The sequence below is a fragment of the Coloeus monedula genome (assembly GCF_965178545.1).
Source record: "Coloeus monedula genome assembly, chromosome: 28".
Lineage (NCBI taxonomy): Eukaryota > Metazoa > Chordata > Aves > Passeriformes > Corvidae > Coloeus > Coloeus monedula.
The window spans coordinates 3,650,790-3,668,652 of record NC_138808.1 but is presented as its reverse complement, the minus strand read 5'-3'; the positions used below and the strand labels follow the sequence as shown (position 1 = coordinate 3,668,652).

At 59.1% G+C, this 17,863-nt stretch overlaps 2 protein-coding genes across 3 annotated transcripts; both read right to left on the bottom strand.

Annotated features, from left to right (window-relative positions):
- Positions 1-1,102: 1,102 nt before the first annotated feature.
- MRPS24 (mitochondrial ribosomal protein S24) lies at positions 1,103-2,943 on the bottom strand. The gene is made up of 4 exons (XM_082298373.1): positions 2,905-2,943; positions 2,332-2,400; positions 2,125-2,236; positions 1,103-1,433 (listed from the first exon to the last, which is right to left on the bottom strand). The coding sequence occupies exons 1-4, from the start codon at positions 2,929-2,931 to the stop codon at positions 1,150-1,152; spliced, it is 492 nt and encodes a 163-aa protein (XP_082154499.1). The 5' UTR covers positions 2,932-2,943; the 3' UTR covers positions 1,103-1,149.
- A 1,641-nt stretch (positions 2,944-4,584) lies between these two features.
- On the bottom strand, positions 4,585-15,889 carry LOC309582928 (uncharacterized protein C2orf42). Of its 2 annotated transcripts, none has more exons than XM_082298357.1 (9): positions 15,785-15,889; positions 14,429-15,231; positions 13,203-13,313; positions 12,514-12,651; positions 10,782-10,886; positions 8,188-8,295; positions 7,022-7,122; positions 6,146-6,308; positions 4,585-4,844 (listed from the first exon to the last, which is right to left on the bottom strand). In XM_082298357.1, exons 1-9 carry the CDS (start codon positions 15,808-15,810, stop codon positions 4,654-4,656), a joined length of 1,746 nt encoding a protein of 581 aa, XP_082154483.1. In that variant the 5' UTR covers positions 15,811-15,889; the 3' UTR covers positions 4,585-4,653. The 2 variants fall into 2 exon arrangements, with proteins under 2 accessions (XP_082154483.1, XP_082154484.1); XM_082298358.1 differs by having other exon boundaries at positions 4,585-4,824; positions 7,022-7,039; positions 10,782-10,839.
- Positions 15,890-17,863: the final 1,974 nt, after the last annotated feature.

Here is a 17,863-nt window from a genome sequence, read left to right as displayed (position 1 = left end):
GGGACATCATGGGGCTGTGTGGGGGACACAGGGACACGGCCCCGTGGGGCACAGGGACACAGTGGGCACAGGGACACGGCCCCATGGGGCACAGGGACACAGCCCCGTGGGGCACAGGGACACAGCCCCATGGGGCACAGGGGCACTGTGGGGACAGGGACATGGGGGCACAAGGCCACCACAGGGATGGGACCAGGTGCCCCCAAACCGTCCCACCCTTGGGTCAGATCCTGGACTGGTTGAACTGGGATGGCTGGAGCGGGGAAGGGGGCATGGGGGATATCCCAGAGCATTATTTAGGGACCTTCGTAGGGTTATCCCTGGCACTATGGGCACTTGTAGGGCACACAGGGGATATCCCAAAGCATTCCCTGTGGGATCTTTATCCCTGGCACTACGGGCACTTGTAGGGCACACTGAGGATATCCCAAAGCATTCCCTGTGGGATCTTTATCCCTGGCACTATGGGCACTTGTAGGGCACACAGGGGATATCCCAAAGCATTCCCTGTGGGATCTTTATCCCTGGCACTACGGGCACTTGTAGGGCACACAGGGGATATCCCAAAGCATTCCCTGTGGGATCTTTATCCCTGGCACTACGGGCACTTGTAGGGCACACAGGGGATATCCCAAAGCATTCCCTGTGGGATCTTTATCCCTGGCACTATGGGCACTTGTAGGGCACACTGAGGATATCCCAAAGCATTCCCTGTGGGATCTTGATCCCTGGCACTATGGGCACTTGTAGGGCACACTGAGGATATCCCAAAGCATTCCCTGTGGGATCTTGATCCCTGGCACTACGGGCACTTGTAGGGCACACTGAGGATATCCCAAAGCATTCCCTGTGGGATCTTTATCCCTGGCACTACGGGCACTTGTAGGGCACACTGAGGATATCCCAAAGCATTCCCTGTGGGATCTTTATCCCTGGCACTATGGGCACTTGTAGGGCACACAGGGGATATCCCAAAGCATCCCTGTGGGATCTTTATCCCTGGCACTACGGGCACTTGTAGGGCACACTGAGGATATCCCAAAGCATTCCCTGTGGGATCTTTATCCCTGGCACTACGGGCACTTGTAGGGCACACAGGGGATATCCCAAAGCATTCCCTGTGGGATGTTCCCAGGTTTATTCCCAGCCCTACAGGTACTTGTAGGGCACGCGGGTGGGCACAGTCTGCAGCTCCAGGCGCACGGGGCACTTGTAGAAGTGTCCGAGCAGGGTCTCGGCGTAGCCCAGCAGGAAGTAGAGCTTGGGGGGTGGCAGTGCCTGGGCCAGCAGGGCACCGATGACCAGCAGGTTCCCGCGGCGCTTCAGCACCACCTCGTCCGCCAGCAGCCCCGGGAAGGTCCCGTACAGGAAGCGCCGCAGGAACGCGTCCTCCAGTGCCCGCTGCGCCGCGCCCGCCTCGCCACGCAGGTTCCCTGCGGGGACAGGGACAGCGGTGGCACTGGGTGCCAGCCCCGGCGTGCTCCTGGCCCCGCAGGACTCGTGTGTGCCATCCCTGGGATGCCCATGGGTACCACGGGTCCCTGTCCATGCCATGCCCACGTGTGCCGTGTGTCCCCATTCCTCACGTGTCCCTGTGTCCCATCCCCAGGATGCCCACGTCACTGTCCCCACTGTGTCCCTGTGTCCCATCCCCAGGATGCCCTCGTCGCTATGCCCACCGTGCCCACGTGTCCCTGTGTCCCATCCCCAGGATGTCCCCTGTGTCCAGTCCCTGCGTCCCACACCCTCCTGCCCACGCCGTGCCCATGTGCCCCACACATCCCTGTCCCCAGTGTCCTTGTGCCCCACACATCCCTGTCCCCACCATGTCCCCGTGTCCCATCCCCATGACGCCCACGTGCCCCACAATGCCCAGTCCCCACAACACCCCCATGTCCTCAAGGTGCCCCCCTTGTCCCCATCCCCACAATGCCCAGTCCCCACAACACCCCCATGTCCTCAAGGTGCCCCCCTTGTCCCCATCCCCACAATGCCCAGTCCCCACAATGCCCCCCATGCCCCCATCCCCACAGTCCCCTCCTGCTCCACGTCCCTGTCCCCCACAACGCGCCGTGACCCTTCCCCAGAGTGCCCTCAGGTCCCCGCTGTGCCCGTGTCACCCACCGGTGTGCAGGGACAGCCAGCCCTTGCGGTGGCCGATGTAGTGGGGCGGGTGTGCCCGCTCGTAGGTCACCAGCTTGTCGCCCTTGCCCGCGCGCACCCGCGCCGCTCGCGTCTGTGGGGACAGCGGGCTCAGCGGGGACACCGCGGCTGGCCCGGGGGGCCATGGGGGGCCATGGGGACACGGCCCCGGGGTCCCCAAGGACTCACCTTGAGGCAGGCGGGGGTGGTGTGGAGGTGCCGGGTGGCGCTGGGGATGTGGAGGGCACAGGGCACTACCTGGAGAGGGGGGGACAGGGCTGGGGACAGCCTGGCAGGGGCACGGCCCCGTCCCCTGGGCCCAACAGCAGCCAGCGCGTCCCCAGAAACCCCCGGAGCAACGCTGGTGTCTCCGGAGTGGGCACAGCGCCGGCGTGACCCCACAGCTGGTGCCCCCCATCCCCAGTGACCCCACAGCCCTTCCTTTGGCCCTCCTATCCAGTGCCCACCATCCCCAGTGTCCCCAGTGCCCCCCGTCCCCAGTGCCCCTCACAGGCCTGGAGCCCCCGCTGTCCCCCCTGTCCCGCTGTGCCCTCCCGTTCGCGTCGTCACCCCCATTCCCGGTGCTGTTTTTCCCCCATTCCCGGTGCTGTTTTTCCCCCCATTCCCGGTGCTGTTTTTCCCCCCACTCCCGGTGTTTTTCCCCTCATTCCCGGTGTTTTTCCCCCCATTCCCGGTGTTTTTCCCCTCATTCCCGGTGTTTTTCCCCTCATTCCCGGTGTTTTTCCCCCCCTCTCCCCTCACCCGCAGCGCGCGCGCCGCCGCCGCCATCTTGGCTGGGGGCGGGGCACTGGGGCGGGGCGGCGCCCCCTGGCGGCGGGAGGTCAGCGCGGGGGGGGCACTGGGGGAGACTGGGGGGCACTGGGAGCACTGGGGGTACTGGGGGGCACTGGGAGCACTGGGGATACTGGGGGGGAACTGGGAGCACTGGGGGGCACTGGGAGCACTGGGGGGCACTGGGAGCACTGGGGATACTGGGGGGGAACTGGGAGCACTGGGGGGCACTGGGAGCACTGGGGATACTGGGGGGCACTGGGAGCACTGGGGATACTGGGGGGGAACTGGGAACACTGGGGGCCACTGGGAGCACTGGGGATACTGGGGGGCACTGGGAGCACTGGGGATACTGGGGGGGAACTGGGAGCACTGGGGGGCACTGGGAGCACTGGGGATACTGGGGGGAACTAGGAACACTGGGGATACTGGGGGGGAACTGGGAGCACTGGGGATACTGGGGGGCACTGGGAGCACTGGGGATACTGGGGGGCACTGGGAGCACTGGGGGGCACTGGGAGCACTGGGGGATACTGGGGGGCACTGGGGGGATACTGGGAGCACTGGGGGGAACTGGGAGCACTGGGGGATACTGGGAGTACTGGGGGGCACTGGGAGCACTGGGGGGGACTGGGATCACTGGGAGTGCTGCAAGTACTGCAGATACTGGGGGCAAACTGGGAGCACTGGGGGGAGTGGGGATACTGGGAACCCTGGATACTGGGAACCCTGGGGATATTGGGAGTACTGGGAGCTCTTGAAGGCAACTGGGAGCCTACTGGGAACTGCTGAGTGCTTACTGGGAGCAACTGGGAACTGCTGAGTGCTTACTGGGAGCAACTGGGAGCCTACTGGGAACTAGGTCCCGCTTACTGGGAGCTCTTGAGGGTCCCTGAAGGTAACTGGGATCTTCTGAGGGCAACTGGGAGCAACTGGGCACCTACTGGGAGCCAGCTGCTGTTTACTGGGAGCTTCTGCGTGCAACTGGGAGCCACAGAGGGCAACTGGGAGCAACTGGGAGCTGCTGGACGCCTACTGGGGGTGCTGGGGGTCTTTCCTGGGCATCCCCTGCTACCACTGGGGGGTCTTGGAGGGTCCCCCCATTTTGGGGTCTCCCCCCATTATTGGGGTCTCCCAGGTCCCCCTCCCCTCCCCTATTTTGGGGTCCCTTTCCCTTATTTTGGGGTCTCCCCCTTCCCATTTTGGGGTCTCCCCCCAATATTGGGGTCTCCCAGGTCCCCGTCCCCCATTTTGGAGTCTCCCCCCCCCAATATTGGGGTCTCCCAGGTCCCCCCCTTTATTTTGGGGTCTCCTCCCATTATTGGGATCTCCCAGGTTCCCCTCCCCTATTTTGGGGTCCTCTCCCCTTATTTTGGGGTCTCCCCCATTATTGGGATCTCCCAGGTGTCCTCCCCCCTTATTTTGGGGTCTTCCCCTTATTTTGGGGTCTCCTCCCCATTATTGGGGTCTCTCAGGTCTCCCCCTTTATTTTGGGGTCTCCTCCCCAATACTGGCATCTCTCCGGTCTCCCCCCTTTCCCCCCACTCCGAGGCTCTCCCCCCCCCCCCATTTTGGGGTCTCCCCCCCCATTTTGGGGGTCTCCCAGCCGCCCCCCCGACACTCAGCACACTGTGGGGTGGGGGTGGCGCTGCTTTATTCTGGGGGGGCTCCCCGGTGCCATGCCCAGCCCCAGCCCCCCGTGCCCCTTTCTCGGGGGGCTCAGGAGAAGGTGCCGGTGCCCGGGGGGGGCTCGGGGGGGGTCCCTCGGGGGGCGGGGGGCTGCCGGGGCCCCCCGTGGTGGCCGTACTGGAAGTTGAGGCGCAGCTCCCCGAGGCGTGAGCGGGGCAGGATGTCGGGGATCCACTCGATGGTGAACGGGGTGGGCTCCTTCTGCGTGGGGGACGTGTGTCCTGGGGGGGCACGGGGGTGCTGCAGGCCCGGCCCGCCCAGCCCCCCACCCTCTGGGACCCCCCTTTGCCATCCCTTGGGGCCCCCAACTCTGGGACCCCCCCTTTGCCATCCCCTGAAGCCCCCAACCCTCTGGGACCCCCCTTTGCCATCCCTTGGGGCCCCCCACCCTCTGGGACCCCCCCTTTGCCATCCCTTGGGGCCCCCCACCCTCTGGGACCCCCCCTTTTCCAACCCCTGAAGCCCCCACCCTCTGGGACCCCCTTTTCCCATCCCCTGAACCCCCCCCGCCTCTGGGACCCCCTCCCCTGAAGCCCCCCACCCTCTGGGACCCCCTTTTCCATCCCCTGAACCCCCCCCCCTCTGGGACCCCCCCTTTTCCATCCCTTGGAGCCCCCAACTCTGGGACCCCCTCCCTTGGAGCCCCCAACCCTCTGGGACCCCCCCCTTGTCCCCTCCCCTGAAGCCCCCCCACCTCTGGGACCCCCTTTTCCCATCCCTTCTTTTGGGGTCTCACCCTGTCCCTCCTGGGGGCTGTTTTGGGGTTCCCCTTTGCCCCTCCCAGGAGCTGTTTTGGGGTCTCACTGTGCCCTTCCTGGGACTGTTTTGGGGTCCCCCCCTGCCCTCCCCGGAGCTGTTTTGGGGTCTCATTGTGCCCTCCCTGGAGCTGTTTCGGGGTCCCACCCTGCCCCTCCCCAGAGCTGTTTTGGGGTCCCCCAGTGCCCCTCCCGGATGGGTTTTGGGGTCGCGCCCTGCCCCTTCCCAGAGCTGTTTTGGGATCCCCCCTGTCCTTCCCGGGTCTGTTTCGGGGTCCCACCCTGCCCCTCCCCAGAGCTGTTTTGGGGTCCCCCCTGCCCCTCCCGGATGGGATTTGGGGTCCCCCCCTGCCCCTCCCGGATGGGTTTTGGGGTCCAGCCCTGCCCCTCCCCAGAGCTGTTTTGGGGTCCCCCCTGTCCTTCCCGGGTCTGTTTCGGGGTTCCACCCTGCCCTTCCCTGGAGCTGTTTTGGGGTCCCCCGGTGCCCCTCCCGGATGGGATTTGGGGTTTCCCCCTGCCCCTCCCGGATGGGTTTTGGGGTCCAGTCCTGCCCCTTCCCAGAGCTGTTTTGGGGGTCTCACTGTGCCTTTGCTGGGGCTGTTTTGGGGTTCCCCCCTGCCCCTCCCGGCTGTGTTTCGGGGTCTCACTGTGCCCTTCCCGGAGCTGTTTCAGGGTCCCACCCTGCCCCTCCCCAGAGCTGTTTTGGGGTTCCCCCCTGCCCCTCCCGGCTGTGTTTCGGGGTGCCCCGGTGCCCCCCCGGCTCTCACCGACTTTGAGGAAGGTCTGCAGCTCGAGGGGCCGCAGCGGGGGCTGTTTCTCGGGGGGGCCCAGCCCCTCGGGCAGCCGCTCCACCTCCACGCGGGGGCTGCGGAAGGGCTCGTAGGAGCCGTCGCGGTTCTGCACGAAGCTCCTCGTGATCTCCAGCGGCACCTGCGGAGCCGGCAGAGCTCAGCGCCGGGCCTCGCTCCCCGAGTGTCCCCCCACTGTCTGAGGGGTCCCAAATCCCCCCCAAATCACCTCCTGGGGGGGGGGTCCCAAATGCCCTAAAAGTACCTCATGATGGGGTCCCAAATGCCCTAAATCGAGCTCCTTAGGGGGGTCCCAAATGCCCTAAAACCACCTTCTTTGGGGGGTCCCAAATCCCCTAAACCAACCTCCCTAGGGGGTCCCCCAACCCTCTCCTGATGGGGTCCCCAAATCCCCTAAAACCAATTTCTTTAGGGGGGTCCCAAATGCCCTAAAACCACCTTCTTTGGGGGATCCCAAATCCCCTAAAACCAACTTCTTTAGGGGGGTCCCAAATGCCCTAAACCGACCTCCTCAGGGGGTCCCAAATCCCCTAAAACCACCCTGCCCTCCCCGGGGCAGTTTTAGGGTCCCCCCCTGCCCTCCCCGGGGCTGTTTTAGAGTCCCCCCCTGCCCTCCCCGAGAGTGTTTTGGGGTCCCCCCCTGCCCTCCCCGGGGCAGTTTTGGGGTCCAGCCCTGCCCTCCCCGGGGCAGTTTTGGGGTCCAGCCCTGCCCTCCCCGGGGCTGTTTTGGGGTCCCTCCCTGGGGCTGTTTTAGGGTCCCCCCCCCACCCTCCCCGGGGCAGTTTTGGGGTCCCCCCCTGCCCTCCCCGGGGCAGTTTTGGGGTCCCCCCTTGCCTGGGGCGTGTCGAAGATCTGCTTCACCTGCAGGACGTTGGTGATGTGCCAGGTGTACTTGGAGAAGGTGCCCAGGGGCAGCGCGTCCCTGCGCACGAAGGCTGCGGGCAGGGGTGGGCATGGGCTTGGGGGGGGCCTCTGCCCCCTTTCTTTTTCCCTTTCCTTCCCCCCTTTTTCCCTTTCCTTCCCCCCTTTTTCCCCTCTTTCCCTCCTTCTCCTCTCCTTCCCCCTTTTCCCCCATTTTTGCCTTTTTCCCCCCCATTTTTGCCTCTTCCCCCCCATTTTTGCCTCTTTCCCCCATTTTTTGCCTTCCCCATTTTTCCCCTTTCCCCCTTTTCCCCCCATTTTTGCCTCTTCCCCCATTTTTGCCTCTTTACCCCCTTTTTCCTCTTTCCCCCTCTTTTCCACCATTTTTTGCCTCTTTCCCCCCATTTTTTGCCTATTTTCCCCCCTTTTTCCCTTTCCCCCATTTTTGCCTCTTTCCCCCCTTTTTCCCCTTTCCCCCTCTTTTCCCCCATTTTTTGCCTCTTTCTCCCCCCTTTTTTCCCCTTTCCCCTCTTTCCCCCCAGTTTTGCCTCTTCCCCCCCTTTTTTCCTCTCCCTCTTTATTTTTCCTTTTCCTTCCTTTTCCCCCCATTTTTTGCCACTTCCCCCCATTTTTTGCCTCTTTTCCCCCATTTTTTGCCTCTTTTCCTCTTTGTTTTCCCTTCCTTCTCCATTTTTTCCCTCCCTTTTTTGCCTCTTTCCCCCCCTTTTATTTCCCATCCCTCTTTTCCCCCCTTTATTTTCCCCCTTCTTCCCCCTCCCTTTTTTGCCTCTTTTCCCCCGTTTTTTGCCTCTTTTCCTCTTTATTTTTCCCTTCCTTCCCCATTTTTCCCCTCCCTTTTTTGCCTCTTTTCCCCCCCTTTATTTTCCCCCTTCTTCCCCTTTTTCTCCTCCCTTTTTTGCCTCTTTTCCTCCATTTTTGCCTCTTTTTCCCCCCTTTATTTCCCATCCTTCTTTCCCCCTGGTTTTCCCCCTCAGCATTTCCCACTCAGCACCAGCCAAGAAAAATCCGGGAACCGCCCGGGCAGCGCCGAATCCTCTCCGTGCCCCTGATTATCCCCCCAAACACAGCTCCCAGAGGGGTTTTCCCGAGTTTTCCCCCTTTTCCTTGGGATCCCTCACCCGTGGTGGAGTTGGGGAGCCTCTTCTTGCCGCTGCCGCTGGAGATGCGCTGCTGGAGCGCCTCGAAGAAGGACTGGGGGATGTGGAAAACCAGCGGCTCCGGGCGGCCTGGGATGGCCACAGCGGGGTCAGGGGTGTCCCAAACCCCCATCCCAAAGTGTCCCTGCAGCTCGTGGGATCAGCAGGGCAGGGCTCTGCTTGAATTCCCAGGAAAATGTCTGGGATTTGGAGGCTGTCCCTGTTTTGGGGGGTCCCTGTGGTCACAGGGAGGACGCGGTGGTGGAGGGGGGTGGGGACAGTGGCATTGGGGCTGAGAGGCACAGATGGTAAGGATGTGGTTCCCAAAATGGCACCCAAAAGTGGTCCCAAAAAGGGACACGGTGTTCCCAAAATGGCACCAAAGTCGTCCCCAAAAAGGGACACGGTGTTCCCAAAATGGCACCAAAGTCATCCCCAAAAAGGGACACGGTGTTCCCAAAATGGCATCAAAAATGTTCCCAAAAAGGCACCCAAAGTGTTCCCAAAATGGCACCAAAGTCGTCCCCAAAAAGGGACACGGTGTTCCCAAAATGGCATCAAAAATATTCCCAAAAAGGCACCCAAAGTGTTCCCAAAATGGCACCAAAGTCGTCCCCAAAAAGGGACACAGTGTTCCCAAAATGGCACCAAAGATGTTCCCAAAATGGCACCAAAGTCGTCCCCAAAAAGAGACACAGTGTTCCCAAAATGGCACCAAAAGTGTTCCTAAAATGGCACCCAAATGGTCCCCAAAAAGGGACACAGTGCCCCCAAAATGGCATCAAAAATGTTCCCAAAATGACACCGAATCATCCCCAAAAAGGCACCAAAAGTGCCCCCAAAGGTGTTCCCAAAAAGGCACCGAAAGTACCCCCAAAATGGCACCCAAATGGTCCCCAAAAGGGACATGGTGTTCCCAAAATAGCATCAAAAGTGTTAACAAATGGCACCAAAAGTACCCCCAAAATGGCACCCAAAGTGTTCCCAAAATGGCACCCAAATGGTCCCCAAGAAGGGACACAGTGCTCCCAAAATGGCACCAAAATCATCCCCAAAAAGGGACACGGTGCCCCCAAAATGGCACCAAAAGTGTTCCCAAACTGGCACCAAAAGTACCCCCAAAATGGCACCACCCAGATGGTCCTCAAAAGGGACACGGTGTTCCCAAAATGGCACCAAAAATGTTCCCAAAATGGCACCCAAGTGTTCCCAAAAAGGGACATGGTGTTTCCAAAATGGCACCAAAAGTGTTCCCAAAATGACACCAAAAGTACCCCCAAAATGGCACCAAAAGTGTTCCTAAAATGGCACCCAAATGGTCCCCAAAAGGGACACAGTGCTCCCAAAATGTCCCCCAAATTGTTCCCAAAACGGCACCAAAATCATCCCCAAAAAGGGACACGGTGTTCCCAAAAAGGCACCAAAAGGACCCCTAAAAAGGCACCAAAAGTGTTCCCCAAAAAGGGATATGGCATTCCCAAAATGGCACCCAAATGGTTCCCAAAATGGCACCCAATGGCTCCCAGAATGGCACCAAAGTTGGCCCCAAAAAGAGACATGGCGTTCCCAAGATGGCACCAAAAGTGTTCCCAAAAAGGGACACAGTGTTCCCAAAATGGCATCAAAATGGTTCCCAAAGTGGCACCCAATGGTCCTCAAAAGAGACACAGTGTTCTAAAAAAGGCACCCACATGGTTCCCAAAGTGGCACCCAATGGTCCCCAAAAGGGACACGGCGTTCCCAAAATGGCATCAAAAATGTTCCCAAAATGGCACCCAAATGGTTCCCAAAATGGCACCCAAATGGTCCCCAAAAAGGGACATGGTGTTTCCAAAATGGCATCAAAAATGTTCCCAAAATGGCACCCAATGGTCCTCAAAAGGGACACGGCGTTCCCAAAAAGGCACCAAAATGGTTCCCAAAATGGCACCCAATGGTCCCCAGAAGGGACACGGCGTTCCCAAAAAGGCACCCAAATGGTTCCCAAAATGGCACCCAATGGTCCCCAGAAGGGACACGGCGTTCCCAAAGTGGCACCCAACGAGCAGAGGGGCTTGAGAACCCTGGAATCACAGGATGGGCCCGAAATTCCATCCAGTCCCACCCAGGGACACCTCCCCTGTCCCAGGGGGCTCCAGCCTGGCCTTGGGCACTGCCAGGAATCCAGGGCAGCCACAGCTGCTCTGGGAATTCCATCCCAGCCAGGAATTCCTCCCCAAGATCCCATTTAAATCTCCCTGTTCCCACTGGAAGCCGTTCCCTGGGTCCTGTCCCTCCAGCCCGTCCTTGTCCCCAGTCCCTCTCCAGCTCTCCTGGAGCCCCTTTAGGGCCTGGAATGTTCTGGAACCTTCTCCAGGGGAACATTCCCAGCTCTCCCAGCCCCACTCCGGAGGGGACTCTGGGAGCCCCGAGCTGCAGGTGGGGTCTCACCTGAGCGGGCCAGAGGGACAGAATTCCCCAAATGACACCAAATCATCCCCAAATTTGATGTGCCTGCTCTTGATGTGACCTCGATCAAATCCCATAAAACTTCCCAGGGGGAAAATCCACGTCCTGCAGCCAGAGGGGACACTCACCCTCGAACTGGTAGTGCATGGTCTGGTGGATGCGCTCCGTGACGCTGGCCAGCCACTCCTGGAAGGACAGGGACACCTGGGATTCATCCAGAGCCTGGTGACAGCCTGCAGGAAATGGCAGGGACACTGAAATGCCACCCTGATGGCACCCTGATGGCACCCTGGACACAACCCCACAGAGCTCTGTGACACTGGAATGCCACTCCTGAAGGGACAGGGACACCTGGGATTCATCCAGAGCCTGGTGACAGCCTGCAGGAGACAGGGGACACTGAAATGCCACCCTGTTGCCACCCTGATGGCACCCTGGACACAACCCCACAGAGCTCTGTGACGCTGGAATGCCACTCCTGGAAGGACAGGGACACCTGGGATTCGTCCAGAGCCTGGTGACAGCCTGCAGGAGACAGGGGACACTGGAATGCCACCCTGATGCCACCCTGCCCCAAACCTTGCCCCCCAGAGCTCTGTGGGAGCTGAACCAGCCCTCTGGGGCAGGATGGGCGAGCTCCATGCAAGGGAAAAGCAGGAGAACGAGGATTTGTACCAACTTCCAGGCCAAAGGGAAGCCGAGAGCGGGAAGAGCAGCAAGCAGAGGCTGCTGGCCTGGCACGGGGCAGTGCCAGCGTGGAGAGAGGGGTTCCCACAGGGCTGTGGGGAAACCCACGAGATTCCATGGTGCTGGAGGGACTTTTCCTCTCCCGACATCCCACACAAACCCAACGCAAACAACTCATGGAATCAGGGAGTGCTTTGGGGTGGAAGGGACCCTAAAGCTCATCCTGCTCCAGTAGGGACATCTTCCCCAAGACCAGGCTGTTCCAACCTCCAGGGATCCAGGGACATCCAATATTTCTTCTCAATATCCCATCTAAACCTGCACTTGGAATCCTGGAATGGTTTGGGTTGGAAGGGACCCTAAATCCCATCCCATCCATCCCACCCCGATCCCATCCTATCCCGATCCCATCCTATCCCGATCCCATCCCATCCCATCCCATCCCACCCCACCCTTGCCATGGGCAGGGACATTTTCCCCTATCCCAGATGGCTCCAAGCTGGCCTTGGGCACCTCCAGGGATCCAGGGGCAGCCACAGCTGCTCTGGGAATTCCAGCCCAGCCCCTCCCCACCCTCATTCCTTCCCAAGATCCCATTTCAATCTCCCCTTTCCCACTGGAAGCCGTTCCCTGTGTCCTGTCCCTCCCTCCCTTGTCCCCAGTCCCTCTCCAGCTCTCCTGGAGCCCCTTCAGGCCCTGCAAGGGGCTCTGAGCTCTCCTCTGGGCAACCTCGCCACCCTCACAGTCAAAAATCCCACCCCAAAATCCCATCCGAAGCAGCCCACGGGATCCTGGAATGGTTTGGGGTGGAAGGGACCTTAAATCCCATCCCACCGAATCCCCTTCCATCGCCTTCCCCTGTCCCAGGGCGCTCCAGCCCGGCCTGGGGCACTCCCAGGGATCCAGGGATGGCCACAACCCCTCTGGGAATTCCCTCCCAGCCAGGAATTCCTCCCCAAAATCCCATCTAAACCAGCCCACGGAATCCTGGAATGCTTTGGGTTGGGAGGGACCTTAAATCCCACCCCGTTCCCACCCCTATCCCAGGGGGCTCCAAGCCGGCCTTGGGCACTGCCAGGGATCCAGGGGCAGCCACAACCCCTCTGGGAATTCCCTCCCAGCCAGGAATTCCTCCCCAAAATCCACATCAACCCACGCAAACCCAGTGCTCACCGTGTCTCTTCAGCGAGGAGGAGGAGGATGAGGAAGAGGAGGATGAGGAGGACGCGGCCGGCGGCTTCCTCAGGCTGCTCCTCCTGGGACCGGGATGAGCCGGGTCCGGAGCCAGGAGGGGCCCGGGCCCCTGCGGCCCTGAGGGAGCGCTGGTCACTCACAGCCCCCGGGGCTGCCCCGGCACCCGCTGGTCACTCACAGCCCCCGGGGCTGCCCCGGCACCCGCTGGTCACTCACAGCCCCCGGGGCTGCCCCGGCACCCGCTGGTCACTCACAGCCCCCGGGACTGCCCCGGCACCCGCTGGTCACTCACAGTACCCGGGCACCCCCCAGCCCCAGTGACCCCCACGGGCCCGGGGCAAGTGAGAGCCCAACACCCCAGGGAGCTGCCCCAGAGGCTCCAACAGCTGGATCCGACCCCAGGGAGCTGCCCCAGAGGCTCCAACAGCTGGATCTGACCCCAGGGAGCTGTCCTGGAGATTCCGACAGCTGGATGTGACCCCAGGGTGCTGCTCCAGAGGCTCCAACAGCTGGATGTGACCCCAGGGAGCTGCCCCAGAGGCTCCAACAGCTGGATCTGACCCCAGGGAGCTGCTCCAGAGGCTCCAACAGCTGGATGTGACCCCAGGGAGCTGCCCCGGGGGGATTTCGGCTCCCTGCCACCCCCAGCCCTCCGCAGGGACACTCACCTGGCCCCACGTCCCTTCTCCTCCTCTTGGCCTTGGCTGCAGCCGCCCCCCGAGGCCGCGCCGTGGCTCCGGGGCCGCGGAGCAGCTGCGGGGTCACCGTCCCCTTCAGCCCTGGGGACAAAAGCCCTGTCCCTAAAAACATCCCGACCACGAGCCACGGGGCCACAGAGGGACAGAGCGACTGCCCAGCACACCCCAAATGTCCCAGGGACCCCCCAGCCTCCCACCAGGGGGGACACGGAGGGGAGGGGGGATTTTATCCCGCTCCCGTTGCGCCCTCAGGGTGCGTTTTCACCTTTGGGGTGCCCAAGGACTGGGTGGGGTTATTGGGGAGCACCTTTTGGGGTACAGAACTCCCTTAATGGGGTGAATCCTGGATATTCCTGCTCTGGGAGGGGTTTATGGGATGAACCCCAGATATTCCTGCTGTGGGGGGGGTTTGGGGGATGAACCCCAGATATTCCTGCTCTGGGAGGGGTTTATGGGATGAACCCCAGATATTCCTGCTGTGGGAGGGGTTTGGGGAGATGAACCCCAGATATTCCTGCTCTGGGAGGGGTTTGGGGGATGAACCCCAGATATTCCTGCTCTGGGAGGGGTTTGGGGGATGAACCCCAGATATTCCTGCTGTGGGAGGGGTTTGGGGGATGAACCCCAGATATTCCTGCTGTGGGAGGGGTTTAGGGGATGAACCCCAGATATTCCTGCTGTGGGAGGGGTTTGGGGAGATGAACCCCAGATATTCCTGCTGTGGGGGGGGTTTAGGGGATGAACCCCAGATATTCCTGCTGTGGGAGGGGTTTGGGGGATGAACCCCAGATATTCCTGCTGTGGGAGGGGTTTAGGGGATGAACCCCAGATATTCCTGCTGTGGGAGGGGTTTGGGGGATGAACCCCAGATATTCCTGCTGTGGGACGGAGCTCACAGGGAATGAACCCCAGAGGCTGCTCCGGGAAGGGGTTCGGAGTTTCCAGCCCTGCTAAAGGACCCCCAACCCAGAGGGATCTGCCCCCCCAGCTCCCAGCAGAGCCCTCCCTCTGCTCCCACAGGATTTGGCTGCATCCCGGTGCGAATCCCTCCCCAGGGACGGGGCAGGACACAAACCCAACCCCAGCTGATGGGAAGCACCCACTGGGAACCACGGGACGGCTGCTGGGAGAACCCAGGCAGGCGTTTGGGGTGACCCCAGCCCCCGGACCCCCCCTGGACCCCTGCCCGCTCCCACCGCCGGCGTCGGAGGCCAGGAACTCAGAGAACTCCTGGGCCAAGCTCTCGTCGCTGGCGAAGGCGCAGATGCAGGCGAGGAAGTGGATGCAGCGTGGGGGGGGCGACTCTTCCTCCTCCTCCTCCTCCTCCTCCTCCTCCTCCCCCTTGCTGGGGCCGTGCCCGGGGGCGCGGCAGGCGCAGGAGAAGCGGCGCTGGCCGAAGCTGGCGTGCAGGTAGCCCAGGCTGTGCCTCTGGCTGGCCTTGCACTTGACCACCAGCACGCTCTTGGTGACCCTCTGCACCAGCGGCCCCGTGGGCTCGGTGGCCAGCTCCCACAGGCTCTGCTTGGCCTCGGCGGGCGCCTGCACGGCGCCCAGCACCGAGCTCTTGAGCGGCAGCGGCGTGGCCTCGGCCTGGCAGCCCAGCGCCAGCTTCAGGTGTTGGCACTGCTTGTCGGCCGCCGCCTTGGAGCAGGCGGGCGCGTGGCAGCGCCCCGAGCTCAGCTGGGTGATCAGGGTGCCCTCGGGGGTCTGGATGGCCGTCTCGGACACCCCCAGCTCCACGAAGCAGCGGGAGTCGCGCTGGCGCACGGAGTAGAGCTGGCTGTGGGAGCCGGTGAGGACGCGCACGGCGTCGGCGCCCGGCTGGCGCCGCGTGCCCGCGCGGAACACGGTGCCGCACGTCTTGTTCTTGCAGCTCAGCCCCCGCGTGCCGTTGTAGGTGCCGCAGCGCGGGCACTTGCGGATGCCCCGCAGCGTGGCCTTGCCCAGGTCCGACAGGAAGGACGGGGCTTTGGGCCGGGCCGGGCACGGATCCATGGAGCTGGAGGGAGAGAGATGGGGAGACGGGAGTGAGGGCATGGGGGGGACCTGCTGGGCACAGGGGCATCCTGACAGGCCTGGGCTGCCCCAGTGGTCATCCTGAGAGTCCCTGTGCCACCCTGAGAGTCCCTGGGCCACTCCAGCAGTACCTGCACCACCCCAGTGGCAATCCCGACAGTCCCTGTGCCACCCCAATGGCCATCCCAACAGTCCCTGTGCCACTCCAGCAGTCCCTGTGCCACCCCAATGGCCATCCCAACAGTCCCTGTGCCACCCCAATGGCCACCCCGACAATCCCTGTGCCACCCCGACAATCCCTGTGCCATCCTGAGAATCCCTGTGCCACCCTCACAGTCCCTGTGCCACTCCAGCAGTCCCTGTGCCACCCCAATGGCCACCCTGACAATCCCTGTGCCATCCTGAGGCCCGGGGTCTCTCCCCTCACGGCCAGCCCTGGGGGTCTCTTCCCTCACCACCAGGCCCCGGCTCCCCTCACGGCCAGGCCCGGGGTCTCTCCCCTCACGGCCAGGCCCGGGGTCTCTCCCCCCCCTCACCGGCGTCTCCCAAGGTTTCCCAGCATCCCTCGCGGCCCGTGACGTCACCTCCGCCGCCGGGCCCGCCCCGGTACCTGGGCCCCGTTACCGCCGCCGAGAGCGCCGTGAAGGGAGTCCCGCTACCGCCATCGGCGCACTCCTATTGGTTCGCTGGCACCACGTGGTGCCCCGCAGAGGCTGCTGGGAGATGTAGTCCAAGAAGGCGCTGAACCCCCAATAGCGCTTGGACTACAACTCCCTTCGGCCCCCGCGGCGTGAATTCCCCACTTTCCCCTTTTTCCCCCCAAATTTCGCCTTTCCCCCCGCCCAAATTCCACTTTTTTCCCCCACCAAATCCCACCAGCTCCACCCGCCCCCCCTCAGCACCAGCTGAGACACCACCCAACAAAAAACAGCACACAAGCAGCTCGGTTTTTTCATTTTTCCCTTTTTTTTTTTTTTTAAAAAAAAAGCTTTTCGTATTTTTTTTTCCATTTTTGTGGTTTTTTTTTTTTTAAAGGCTGGGCAAGAGGTAGGATAGAAAAGGGCGTTTTTGGCCTCTGATAGGTCAGGTTTGGGAGCTCTTCTCACCTTCACTCCCTTGTGAAACACACCTGGGCTACTGAGGGAATTTCACACAATGGATTAAAAACTTTATATTCCAAGAGAAAGCTCACATTCACAAAAAAAATAAAAAAAAAAAAAAAAGGAAGATTTGAGGCATAAATCCCATCCAAAGCCTCCGTGTCCTACCTTTAAATAAGGAAACGTACAAAAGTGGCCAAGGGTTGTGCAAAAAACTCTTCAATTTGCTCGAATATTTTACAGAATCAGTACAGGAAAATGTAGAAATCAGTAAAAAATAAAAATAAAAATTAAAAAAACAAATCAAACCCGACAACAACAACCTCCTGGAGGGCTTTGTCACGTTCTAGCAACAGGAATTTTGCTGTCCCAGGGTGGCAATCTTGGCTCACGTGGGGAGCTGGGCACTTTCAGGTCCCTTTTTTTTTAAAATCTCTTTTTTTTTTTTTTCTTTTTCTTTCCCCAGCATAAGGCAAAACCGACCCTGAAAAACACACTGAGATCCACAAAAAGGATGTAAACGAAGGATTTATCTTCCCAAAAAACCTTTTCCCCTCCCTCCCTCCCGGTGGAACAAAAGCCGGAGGGATTCTCCAAGAGGCTCCTTAAAAACAGAGGGTGGGAGGCTGGAGGCAGCTCCAGGATTCCCACACTTTTGGCTTCTTTTTGGGGTGTTTTTTCTTTTTTTTTTTGTGTTTTTGTTGGTTTTTTTCCCCAGCTGTTTCTGGTTTCTCCGAGGGGAAAAAAAAATCCCCTCCAAAAAAAAAAAAAATTATTAAAAACTAAAATTAAACCCCCCCCCCCCCCCGAGGATGACTTTGTGCAATTCCTGCCCCGATTCTCAGCTAAGGCAGCGAAGTCCCTGCATTCGTGTTTCCAAAAACATGAAAAAAACCAAACAAAAACCCACGGATTTAAGGAACAGAAAAAATAAAATAAAATAAAATAAAATAAAATAAAATAACAACAAAAATAAATTAAAAAAAAAAATAAAATAAAATAAAAAAGAAAAGAAAAAATAAAATAAAATAAAAAAATGAAAATAAAATAAAATAGAATAAACAAAAAAAACCACCAAAAAAATTAGAATAGAATAGAATAGAATAGAATGAAATAAAATAAAAATAAAAGAAAAGGAAAGAAAAACAAAATAAAATAAAATAAAACAAAACAAAATAAAAAAATAGAATAGAATAGAATAAAATAAAATAAAAATAAATAAAAAGAAAAGGAAAGGAAAGGAAAGAAAAGAAAAACAAAACAAAATAAAATAAAATAAAATAAAACAAAATAAAACAAAATAAAAGAAAAAAATTAAAATAGAATAGAATAGAATAAAATAAAAATAAATAAAAAGGAAAGGAAAGATAAACAAAACAAAACAAAATAAAATAAAACAAAAAATAAAATAAATAAAACAAAATAAAACAAAAGAATAAAATTAAAATAGAATAGAATAAAATAAAAATAAATAAAAAGAAAAGAAAAACAAAACAAAATAAAATAAAATGAACA

Excerpts from the sequence above, each read along its gene's own strand:
- MRPS24 (XM_082298373.1), bottom strand. The coding sequence starts at position 2,931 with ATGGCGGCGGCGGCGCGCGCGCTGCGG. Across the intron at positions 2,401-2,904 it reads CGGCGGCGCGCGCGCTGCGG|GTAGTGCCCTGTGCCCTCCA; the intron begins GTGAGGGGAGAG and ends CCCCCTCTCCAG. Across the intron at positions 2,237-2,331 it reads CCACCCCCGCCTGCCTCAAG|ACGCGAGCGGCGCGGGTGCG; the intron begins GTGAGTCCTTGG and ends CTGTCCCCACAG.
- LOC309582928 (XM_082298357.1), bottom strand. The coding sequence starts at position 15,810 with ATGCTGGGAAACCTTGGGAGACGCCG. Across the intron at positions 12,652-13,202 it reads GAGAAGGGACGTGGGGCCAG|GGCCGCAGGGGCCCGGGCCC; the intron begins GTGAGTGTCCCT and ends GCGCTCCCTCAG. Across the intron at positions 4,845-6,145 it reads GCAGACCTTCCTCAAAGTCG|GACACACGTCCCCCACGCAG; the intron begins GTGAGAGCCGGG and ends GTGCCCCCCCAG.